The following is a 12,601-nucleotide window of genomic DNA, read 5'->3' as shown; positions in this document are numbered from 1 at the left end:
CTCGCAAATCTGCAGGAACAGGTGTTGAAGAACCCTGGCATTGGAATTCGGGCTTTGTTCGTGGAGTTGCTAACTGTAGTCAAGCCCTGGATAACAAGGGTAGCCAATGGTAGGCCGTATGTATGGCAGCAGGATTCGGCCCCTTGCCACACCTCTGGGAAAAGTCAAAAATGGTTGTCTGAAAATTTCTACGACTTCACCAGTCCAAATGTTTGGCCTCCAAACTCCCCAGACCTTAACCCCATGGATTATTTTGTATGGGGCACAGTTGAAAAAGACACCAATCGCACTTCCAGTAATACAAAAGCCCAGTTAATGGATAAAATTAAAACAGTTTTTGCGGCCCTTCCCAGGGAGACTGTAGCATCAGCTTGTTCGAGGTTCCGAAGCAGAATTGAAGCTGTGATCGATGCTAATGGTGGTTATTTTGAGTAAATCTTGTTGATAGTATTGTAATTAACTCTGCCTGTAATGTTTTTTTGTCAATTCATTAAATTTAATAGATACAAAGAAGATTTTCTTTTTCCTTACGAAACTGTCAAATTTATCCCGAACACCCTGTATATATACCAATCCCATCTGTACCTTCTGTATTTTAGAACCTTACACTTTGTAACAATGAATTGGTCGACCCCCCCCCCCTCAAAAAAAAAAAAAAAACCCTCATACACCACCCACGTTTCACCAATCTGTCATCAATTTTTAAAGCATATCTCAGTTGTATTTCTTTATTGGGCACATTTCTAAATGTATAAGCACCCAGTAGATTTTTATGTTTACAGGCTAATTCGCTGGAGAGATTTTATTCATATTTGGAATCTGTGCAAAAATTTGTTGAGCCATACTTTTTTCCCATTCAGACTAGTTAGCCAGATACAGGCACAAACAGACAGAATTTTGTATTGCGATACTCTGCTCTGACTGGATAGAATTTAATAGCATTTAGAGTTTATGATATATATATATGTATATATATAAACACACAAGAAGATGTGTGTGTGTGATTCAGAATATTTTTAATGGGTTTTACTGAAATATGACAAAACAATTCAAATTGGTATAATAACTCCTCACTGATTGGTGGAATATAATGAAATTTGGTATTTTAGAATCTCTATCAAAATTTGTTGAGATATTTCAGCTTTGGTTTCAGTTCATTTGGATAATTTATTGTGACAAAATTAGGCAAAACAAAATTATATGTATATTTTACATAGCCAAGAACTGGTTGATATGTCATATGTGTGCTATAACTTTCAAGATGTTTTTTTTTTTTCATAATGAAAATACCAATGAAAGTACTTATTAGAATTTTTTGAATACTTTAAATTGTCATGGATAACATCATATATCTTGAAAAAAAAAAAAAAAAAGAACAGAAATTGATTATCCAGAATTCATATCGCAATGAATATATATATATATATATATATATACAGGGTGATAAAAATTAAAGTATCCCTGCTTAAGGCTTTGTGGAGTGTCACCCATTGATCCAAATGCTGTGAAACTTTGCAGGAAAAAATACACTGTGCGTCATTCTGAAGCGATATCTGAGAGAAAAATAAAAGCAGTTCCAAAATGCACCACCAGGGGCATTATAAACGATGTGTGAAATTTACTAATCACACAACTCAGGAGGGTTTAAAAAAAGATGGACATGGGATTTTCTCTTCATTCTGGTTATTAATACTGTCCACAGTGATGGCACTAACCTTGCCCAGTATGCTTTGTTCATTGCCTTAAACAAATGTCAATGAGTTCCTATCTCCACGTGCTCTATGACGAATAATTAATTGTTTTGAAGAAATGGGATCATTGGGAGTTAGTCATTCACCAACAAGGAACAGGGGTCACAAATCAATCAATTCACAACATGTGAATGAAGTTGCTACTACTGTTGTGGAGCAGGCCATGATAACAGCATTGTTCCTGCAGTACACATTGTTAACTTGGGTTCCAATTTTATTATAATACTTGTATTCATATATATATATATCTTTATATTTGTCTTCTGTTCTGACTTACCCCTTTAAGTAATTTCTTAATCTAACATCAGTGAGTCATGTCTTAACTATCAATCTAGGCCGTTGAGAAATTTTACAAGTGCACGTTGGCCATGAAGACAAAGGAAATGTCGTTAATCGGCGCCAATTCCTTTGTTTCAATTCTGGTACTGGTTCTTTTTTAATTTTAGGGAAAATTTATATTTATGCTGCGCCACCCTAAAATGTATTTGATGAATATTTATTCATGGAACCGAAGTCTAGATAAGCACACTGTCTCGTAATTCTTAAACACTTAGCAGAGTATTCTCAATTAATCTCACTGTTAGGATTTATCTCGCAGTCATAGTCCCCTATTTTATGATTGTTATTCTTACCTCCCACTTTGGTTCGAACTTTTATGAACGATTCAGTAAAATGAAAATCAGGCAAGTCTTCATGTTCATTTTAAAAGAAGTTAACATTTATTTTAAATTAAGGGGATATAAAATCCACATTGTTTCAAAACCGAATAAGAAACTCAAAGATTGGAATCATTTAATTCACTGAATAGACATAATACATGTTATAAGAAATTTTTACTGACATAAAATTAATCTTGATAATATAGGGAAGCGAGTAGTTTCACTTATGATTGCTAAATCTCCTTTAACATATTAGATCCTAATTTCATACCATTAATTCTAACAAGGATCTAACTCTCATCTATATATGACACCATTAAAGGCTATTCTTTCTATAATTCACATACATTCACTATTATTTTCACACTATTATTCCAGTTAAAGTATAGAGTTCCTAAGTTTCATCAGCATAACTCCTAAAGTTCTTTCAATGAGGGCTCAGTCCTGAGTTGAAGATTTTACCTATATCTAATTATTGTCCCCTACACAGTTTTACATAACAAATAAGAGTCTACATTACCAGTAGTTGGGGACGCACTAGGCCTTCATGTATATCCCTACAGCACCTTCAAATTCCAGATTACTTTCCAGATTTACCTCGGCTTTTCTACACATCAGTTGAATTTGGACACGACACATCGCTGACGGGGGAAGCAATTCTGGCTCCCCACTCGCTCATCAATCAGCTGGGCATGGGTCTTCGATCTCCGGCGTGATCTGGAACTTTACCATGTCGGGTCATTCCATAGCCTAGAACTGCCCATGGATACTGCCACTTGCTGCGATGACCTCATGATGGACTTCTCCGCTGATGACCACTCCAGTACAGGGAACGAGAAAAAAGCCACGAGCTGGTGCTGCAGCGCCTTTTAAAATGCGCACCCTATGTTTCTTACCTACGTCATCCTGATTTCTCCCTTTCCTCGTGGCGCATCACTCCTTTCAGCACCTAGTGCCAATCTCTCCCCTAGCATGCTCTTCGGAGGACATCCGCATGCGCGTTCTATTAGGTGCACGTGTATGGCTTCAGACCATTGCTGTATAATCGGATTGTCCTTTGCCTTCAACATTGTAATAGCATTTACATAGATTACACATAGTTTAAACTTCACAAAACACTTAATTATTTTCAATATGATGCATTAGGTAAAACTTTCTTAAATATTAACGTAACTGATAAATTACAATTGGTTATTTTTCTCTTGATATATTAATACTGGCTCCGGAATTGATAAACCGTGTTAAATCTGAATGAGGGTAAAGGTTTTGACTTTTCCTTTCATTCAGAGTATAACAACATGCTTATCAAGACACATGGATGTGCCTTGCACAGCTGTCTGGAAAATTCTATAGAAGATTCTACATTTCTACCTATTCAAGATAACCCTGACACAGGAGTTGCTCCCACAGGACTTTGAAAGTCGACTGACATTTGCTTTAACATTCCTTGCTTTGGTGAAGTTGGATGCTGTATGGATGATTTTGTGAGGAGATGAGGCACACTTTCACCTGAACAGAGTTGTGAATACCCTTAATTGCTGGGTATGGACTACACAGAACCTACATGCAATCCAGCAGATTCCTTTGCATTCACCCAAAGTACAGCTTCATTTATCATTTAACTATATATGCAAATCAGGTCCTATGACCTTTTCAGTTACTGGCAAGAGGTATCATGATATGATAAACAATTTATGCCACAGCTACAGCAGTGTCTGTGCATGGATTCAGTCATTTTCATGCAGGATGGGCACCATCCACACATCAATCGATCTGTACAATAGGTTCTTCAAGAACTTTACATGGAAGCAAGAGTGATCAGCCCTGCATTTCCCACTGCATGGTCGCCTAATTCACTTGATCTGATCCCCTTCCCCCTGTGACTTCTGGCTCTAGGGATTTCTCAAAGACTCGGTTTATCAGGATCATCCTGATAACTTGCAAATGCTGAAAGACAGCATAACCCAACATGTGTGCAACATCAGTCATGACCAGCTGCATCTGCCATTGAACACACCGTGCAAAGGATGCGGTTTGTGGCATACTAGGAAGGGCAGCATATTAAACAGTACAGCCTGTGAATGCATAATGGAAATGAATAAAAATGTGTTATTTATGCTTGCGTTACTTTCTCCTCTCACACACAGAATTACTATAACTATATTTATTACATCACACAGTGATGGTGAATTTTGGAACTACTCCTCCGCTGCCTCAGATATCACTTCTGCATGACACACAATGTATTCTTGCAAAGTCAAAGTTCTGAATCATTTTGATCACAGGATAACATGCTGCAAGACCTTAAACAGGAATACTTTAATTTTTATCATCCTGTATGTGTGTGTGTATACGCATACACACACGTATAGGCCCTCCATTGAGCCTAGACTCATTGTGGGAGGTTTATTTTTAAAAACATTACCTAACTATTGTTAATGTTACTGGCAATCTGTTCCATTCATTCACCACTCTCCATGCACAAAAATAGTGCTTATTCCCTTCTAACTACACTTTTATTCGATTTACATGGATGACCTCTAGTCTTTCTCAAATTATTCATGTACTGAAATACTTCATCCATATCAATCCTGTAAACCCCCTAAATAACTTATGTCTCTATCGTATCTCCACCAATCAACCATCTTCTGTAAGTCACAAATCTTCAATCTCTCCTCATATGGAGCATCATACAGTCCTGCTACCATCTTAGTTACTCACCTCTGAATCCATTCCATCTCATCTGCATTTCCAAGAAGCCCAGATGACCAAATCTGTTTGCAATAATCCAGATGAGATCTTATCAAAGGCTTATGAAGATGAATGATAACCTTCTTATCTTTGCATGTCAGGATGTTTCTCAATAATCAGATAATCCTATGAGCAGTTTTAGCCACTTTTGCAGTATCCCTTCTGAATTTCAACTCCCATAAATCCCTGGCTTCATTAATTTCCAGGAATACAGTTCCATCAATATGGTACAAAGCTGATAATCTTTTCATCCAAAAATGCATAAACTTATGTTTTGCCACATTAAATCAGCATCTGTTCTCCTTTGCCCATACTGCCACCAGTCTATTTAAATCATCCTGTAAAATATCAACATCATTTTTGTTTTCTATTGCTCTGCCTAATTTTGCATCGTCTACAAACAACTTAATATTTCCCTCAGAATTATTTCTTATATCATTTATGAACAAATTAAACAGTAGTGGTCCCAAGTACAGAGCTCTGTGGCATGCCACTAGTCACAGGCTTTCTACAGGACTGCACCTCTTAAACTACTGTCTAATATCTCTCCATCAATTACTCTCTTATTCACAACACCAGCTTTATATCCATACCCATTTGATGTAATTCATGTATCATGATTTCATGTAGTATCATATCAAATGGCTTTGTGAAGCCCATCAGTATGACCGTGTAGCCATTACCTTTATCCATCTCGGATGTCACCTTATTATAGAAAGTGAGTAAGTTACTGAAGCATGACTTATCCTTCACGTAGCCATGTTTTACTCCCCATATGGTATCCCATTTCTATCCACCCAGTCCTGAATTTTGTCTTTAACCAATGTCTTCAATACTTTGACCGCCACTCCTGAAATATTAATTGGTCTATAATTAGCTACTTCTGTCTTGGAACCACCTTTATACACTTTTTACTTCTTTCCATTCCCTTGGGACTCTACACAAGCTGAGAACTAGATTAATCAATCTAGTCAGAGATATCAACTCCCTCTATCCTTATCTCCATATTAATTCCTGACATATCTATTACTGTAATATCATCCTGATTGATACACTCTTGCAAAATGATTATTCAATAATTCAACTAGTTTATCTGCATTATTTACTTCCATCTGCATTCTTTCATTTTTTACCACATACTGAAAGAACTCTTTTGGATTATTCTTAGCTCATTCAGCTAATCTCCTCTCATACTTCGATTTTGCCTTCCTTACATATTAGTCACTTTTTTGAACTGTACTTTATACTGCTCATGGGCTTGCTGGTCTCTTTTTAACTCCTGCTTAATATTAACTCATCCATTTAATTACCGTTTATTAATTCTCTTAATTATTGATATGCACTTAGTTACTTGTTCCTTCAAAGACCCTTTTACCACTTCCCATGCACTTCCAACATCTTTTCCCTGAAGTATATTCTCCCATGATATCACTCCAAGCAGTCTTATAATTTTCCTGTAGTTCTCAGCCTTATAATTTCACATCCAACCCTTATTTACTGAAAATTCCGCATGCTTAACTACCTCCCTGGTCCAAACTGAATGATCGTTTTCACCAATTGAGAGTGATATATCCATCTTAGTTATATGCAAATCCTCAGATCCAACACTCTCAACCCGTTTTTGCCTTCCATTACATGCTGCCTTAGGTAATTATCCCTAAGAAATTGCATAAATTCCATTTCTCCACCTATATGCAAAGCGCACAGCCAGTAGGCTAACTTTTCTGTCTGCACAGTTAGCCTAGTTGCTGTGCGCTTTGCAGTCACTGATGGGAATTGAACCTAGGACACTCCTGGGGAAGGAGTGTCCTAGGTTCGATTCCCATCAGTGACGTGAAGGATCTTCCTCAGCCATAGCCAAATTAGCTGGTCTTGGGCATGGACAGTATGGTTTTCCCCCAGTTTATCCTGGGGGGGTTTTCATCCTGCAAAGCAGGCAAACTGGTCTTGAGAACTCAACACTACGGACATCGGATACACCGGGGCGTCCACATTATCTTGTGAATGGTTTGAGGTTTGATTAATAAACCCTCAACACTAAGATAAAAGAGGGAAAAGGAAGATGAGATATGACCTTTTCTCCTTCCAGTGTATATCCCCATAATTAAAGTTACCCATAATAATTATCCACCTTGCAGCCAACCAAATCCTTTGTCGTGTTAGCTTGTTTCTCACCCAGACAGCTTCAAAGTATTGTTTTCCATTTTATTGATTTCCTGTTGCACTAGCAGTCTGTTGGGCTGCAACTCATTTGATATCATCAGTAATATTCCCCCCCCCCCCAATCCTATTTGCTCTATTCACACTAAAAATACTATAACCTTCAATTTCTATACCAGTAATTATATCATCTTTAGTCAATCTCACTAAATACCAATAAATTTCAGCCAATAGGAACAGCTATGTGTTCAGGTAGCACAAACAAATAAGATAACTCATTAAATACATTTGAAATTACAACTAAGCACTGCACCTACAGTACATATGCTACAATGCTTCTAGATTAACTTATGATGATGATGATGATGTTAGTATATAAGAATGATGTTGTGAAATGCACTATTTCTTGCTTGTTAAATGTCTAAATTAATATTATGTTAATAGGTTGAGAATCAGAAACTTTCATTGGATTGCACTGAAGTGGCCTTTCAGCTGTATCAGTGTCATGATAACAAATGGAAACTGAAAGATAAAAACAGGTAACATTGAGTACTTCCAGAAGTATTTATCTATCTTCATAATAACTTACAACAATTTTATTATGTCATCATTATGCAGACCATAATGGAATTACAAGACATTTTATTTCATGGTATAATAATTCCTCTACAGTCAACTCTTACTATAGTGAACTCATTATAACAAACTGCTGAAAAGAATAGTCCTCAAACTTCCTTTAACATTGATGTTTGCTCTTCTTTCACTATGGTAAGAGCTGATTAATTAAGTGCATATTTGATATTCCAGATTAATTATATGAAAATAACTAGTTTTTTAATGCTGTATCTGTTTATTAAAGCAGCATGTAAACTAGATTATAGAACTATACCTGTTGTTTGCAGATGACCATCTTTACTTTTTACTAGTATTATTTGAACTCCAGAGATCGATGCTTACCTAAAACACAATTGCCAAAAAATTTGGAATGCAAATATCATTAAGTCAAATGAAAATCATGGATTTAGGACTATCTCCATTCAGAAGTAAACTGATTGCAAATAAAATTTTACAACAAATTAACTGCTTCAAATACTTCAGATCTCTATATCAGATACAAAAGAAGCTGACAATGATACCAAAATTTCATCCTTCCTAAAGATAACAGGAATGATCAGTAATATTTTCAAACCTAACCAAGTTTGAAAGCATGAGAATAAGAGTTTATTAAAATTCTGCAATATATTCTTGTATTGAAGTGAAATATGGACCTATATATATATATATATATATATGGAATATATATAGGTCCATAGGGTGTGTTCTGTCACCCCTCCTTTTAATAATATTTATGGACTGGATCGATAGGCACAGCCGAGGCAGTGAGTGTTTCAGAATTGGAAAATGTAGCATTGGACGTCTGCTTTTTGCAGATGACCTAGTTCTGCTTAGCTCTTCCGCAGATGACCTCCAGCGGACCCTGGATAGGTTTGTAGCTGTTTGTGCAGATGCCGGAATGAAGATCAGTGTGGCCAAAACTGAAACATTTGTGGTCTCAAGACAACCATCCCAGTGCACTCTAAATGTAAGTGGAGTCCCAATGAGACAGGTGGAGAAGTTTAAATACCTTGGGTCCATATTCACGGATGATGGAAAATGGGACGTAGAGCTAGATAGATACTCCAATTGGCTTAGCAAGCTCAATATTGCGGGAGCTTGACCGTTAGGTAGTATTGAAGCGGGAGTTAAGCCAGAAGGCAAAGTTGGCTGTCTTCAATACAGTCTATGTCCCCATCCTCACCTATGGTCATGAGAGTTGGGTGATGACCGAAAGAATGCGGACACGAATCCAAGCGGCTGAAATGAGGTTCCTTCAAGGGGTTGCGGGGCTGACAAAACTCGACAGAGTCAGAAGCTCTGCAATTTGGGAAACCCTCAATACTCAACCGCTGCTTCTCCGTGTTGAGAGATCACAGTTACGCTGGTACGGGCACCTGGTCAGAATGCCACGAGAGAGGCTCCCTCAGCAGGCCCTCTTTGCCAAGCCAGAGGGTGGGAGGCCACATGGAAAGCGAAGGACTCACTGGATAGATTATATCCAAAACCTTGGGTGGACACGTTTGGGAATCCCACCAGAACACCTGAGCTTGGTGGCAGAGGATCGTGACCATTGGAAGTTCCTCTGCAGCTGTTGCCCCCACAACCCAATTAGGAAGAGTGGGCCTTGAAAATGGATGTATATATGGAATATAAAGTCTACAGAAAAAAAAAAGAATAGAAAATAGAGAAATGAAATAAAAATAGACTTGGATAAAGTATAGAAAGAAATCGATTGAACATGATAAAAGAAAGAATGGACATTTCGAGACTACCCAAAAAGATACTTTGATCGACTCAGTTGTAGTACATAGAAGGCAGGGACAACCAAAGAAAAAATGGAAAAGCCTAAACTGGCTATTAGGCCTGAATCCATGAAAGGCTATATTAAACTGGCAGACTGTTAATTATATAATCCATTATCCGCCCCCCCCCTCTAGTGACCAGACATGAAATATTTAAAACTGGGACGAAAATCATCTGCCTTAGTGTTGAAAAAGACATAATAAAGAGGCGATCTATAACAATGAGTGGAATAAGTCACTTATTTCACTCACTTCATGTAGATTGTTTCTTTATTCAAGGAAGGAGAGAAAGAGAGAGAGTGCATGTGTGATGACCTAGCCATCAGTTAGCTCAGTTGCTCTCCTCTTTTAAATAGAATCTGGTATGTTTAAGGCTGCTTCAGATTGACAATCTGATGATACGGGTATCAGCTAGTTAATCTATCTATATAAATAAAGACTAATACCTGAAACAGAAGAGAATGCAAAATTACAAGTAATTTTATATGGAGAAATACTCTCCGTGTAATTTTATATGGAGATATACTGGTTTTTGTTTGATGATCTTGGTATTATCAATAAATAAAGAGAGATTTTTTTTTTCAGGTAGAAGGAAGAAACACAATTTACATTTCAGTTGTATTGAATTTGAGTAGTTGTCCATTTTTATTTTATTTTATTTTTTTCTTGATGGATGATATGAGCATTGAAGACACTGGATTCTCTTCATCTAATTTTGTTGCACAACATTTTGTATTTGTTTCATAGATTAGAATTTTAATTCAGAGATCTTATACATCATCATCATCATCAAATTCCTGCCATGTACCATCACGGGGGGGTGTACAGGATATGATAGTACTACATGAAAAAAATTACATCATTACTAACTTCCTATCTACAATTTTCCTCCAAATCAGTCTGTTACTTGTCAAGACTCCAACATTATCAAATCTTATATTTCTATCGTCTAAGGCACTTTGTACCGTATCAATCCACCTATATCTTGGTCTTCCTCTGGGTCGTTTTGCTGCCAACCTGGCAGAGAACACTTGTTTTGCTAATCTTTCTTCGCCCATTCTGTTTAAGTGACCATACCACCTGAGATTAGCTCTGCTAACGCATTCCTGGATGTTGACAATGTCAAGTTCTTTCCTAATATCCTCGTTTTTAATATGATATTGCCATTGATGTGCCATCTGTTCACGCCTATAATCTTTCTCAGGACTCTCTCTCATATCTGCGGTCTCTAGTCTTTGGTCAAGTGTTTTACTTCTGACCCAGCTCTCAGATCCATAAGTTAAAACTGGTTTGAACACTGTCTTGTTTACAGCTAATTTAGTGTTCCGACTAATTTCTCTCTTATTCCATATGAATTTATTCAATTGACTTCCCACCATACCAGCTTTGCTAATTCAGTTGTCTATTTCTATATTTAATTTACCATCTTCATTAAAAATCGTGCCTAAGTAGCTGAAATGTTTTACTTGTTCCACAGGTTCTCTATTCACAACACAGTTGACATTTTCAATGATTCTGCCTATTTTCATTGTCTTTGTCTTTTTATTGCTGACCTTCATACCATATCTATTACAACAGCTATTCAATTTAGTCAGAGAATCTTGCAGACTTGTCGCAGATTTATTTAGAAGTATAACATCATCTGCATAAAGCAAAGAGCTGACATTAACATCTCCAATTTTGATATCATGTTTATAGATAATGAATAACAGAGGGGATAATGTACATCCTTGTCTCACACCAGATTTAACATTAAACCATCTTCCTGTACTTCCTTCAATTCTAACTGCTGACTTACAACTCAAAGACTAAGTATTGCTTGATATAATGCCCCATTGACACAACATAACTGTAGCATATTGAATAGCTTCTATCTTGGCACCATGTCATATGCCTTTTCCAGATCTACAAAACTTAAATTTCAAACTTTCTTATTTCCCATTATTTCTCAGCTGTTTGTCATAAAGTGAAGATCTGATACTGACAGCCTCAATTTGGCCTGAATCCAGCTTGTTCTTCACTAAGCTTTTCTTCCACAATTCTTCTCAACCGTTTCTCTAGTATACTTGCATAGATCTTGCCAGGAACACTCAGTAGGGAAATACCTCGGTAATTCTCACATTCAGTTTTATTTCCCTTTTTATATATGGGTACTATGAGAGCTCTACTCCAATCATCGGGAATTCGTCCCTCTGTCCAGGCTTTCTGAACTATGCAGTGCAGCCACTGTAAGACTCTTATACCACCATACTTCAGCATTTCTGGTTGAATATCATCTACTCCAGCTGCCTTTCCACATTTCAAGCCTTTGATGGCTTTTTCTACTTCAAGTATGGATATGTATTCCTGACCGTATGCCTGGTCAGAGTTTTTTACCACTGTGCTGTCATCACTGCTTGTTTCATTTAGCAGTTTTTCAAAGTAATTACTCCATACTTCAAGGATATCTTTTTCTCCCGTTTTCATGTCACCTTTATCATCTCTAACTCCTTTTACAGCACTCTTTCCTCCATTCCTAACCTTCAACAACCTCCAGAATATTTTCCCACACTTCTTGATATTTATATTCTGTATTCTTTCCAAAGTCCTCCCATGACGTTTGTTTAGCTAGTTTTACCCAGTGTTTAGCATTCTTGCATTTGTCTCTGTATTCTCTAAGAGCACAAGCTGACTTATTTGCCAGGAACTTTTGATATGCTTTCTTCTTTTCTTTCGCTGCCTCTTTAACTTCCTGTGTCCACCATGGAGTTCTGATTTTTCTATCCTTGCAGACAACCTCACCATAATCCTCTCTGGCTGAATCAATCAATCAGGGTTTTCTTCAAGGCTTGTCACTGAATATCCACGGTTTGGTTCCTGTTCTCAAATTCTTCATTTTTTC

General features: G+C 37.1%; 1 protein-coding gene across 1 annotated transcript in view; it reads left to right on the top strand.

Moving 5' to 3' along the window:
* The window catches only part of EMC8-9 (ER membrane protein complex subunit 8/9), a 108,847-nt gene that overhangs the window by 71,461 nt on the left and 24,785 nt on the right, over positions 1 to 12,601 (top strand). Inside the window, exon 4 of the mRNA XM_090398345.1 lies at positions 7,766 to 7,860. Coding sequence (XP_090254471.1) covers positions 7,766 to 7,860 — 95 coding nt within the window. The remainder of the gene's footprint in view (positions 1 to 7,765; positions 7,861 to 12,601) is intronic.

The sequence above is a fragment of the Typopeltis vanoorti genome, chromosome 9 (assembly GCF_054136105.1).
Source record: "Typopeltis vanoorti isolate ZY-2024b chromosome 9, IOZ_Tvanoo_1.0, whole genome shotgun sequence".
NCBI lineage: Eukaryota > Metazoa > Arthropoda > Arachnida > Uropygi > Thelyphonidae > Typopeltis > Typopeltis vanoorti.
Note: the sequence above shows the minus strand (reverse complement) of the source record. Positions and strands in the feature narration are given on the sequence as shown.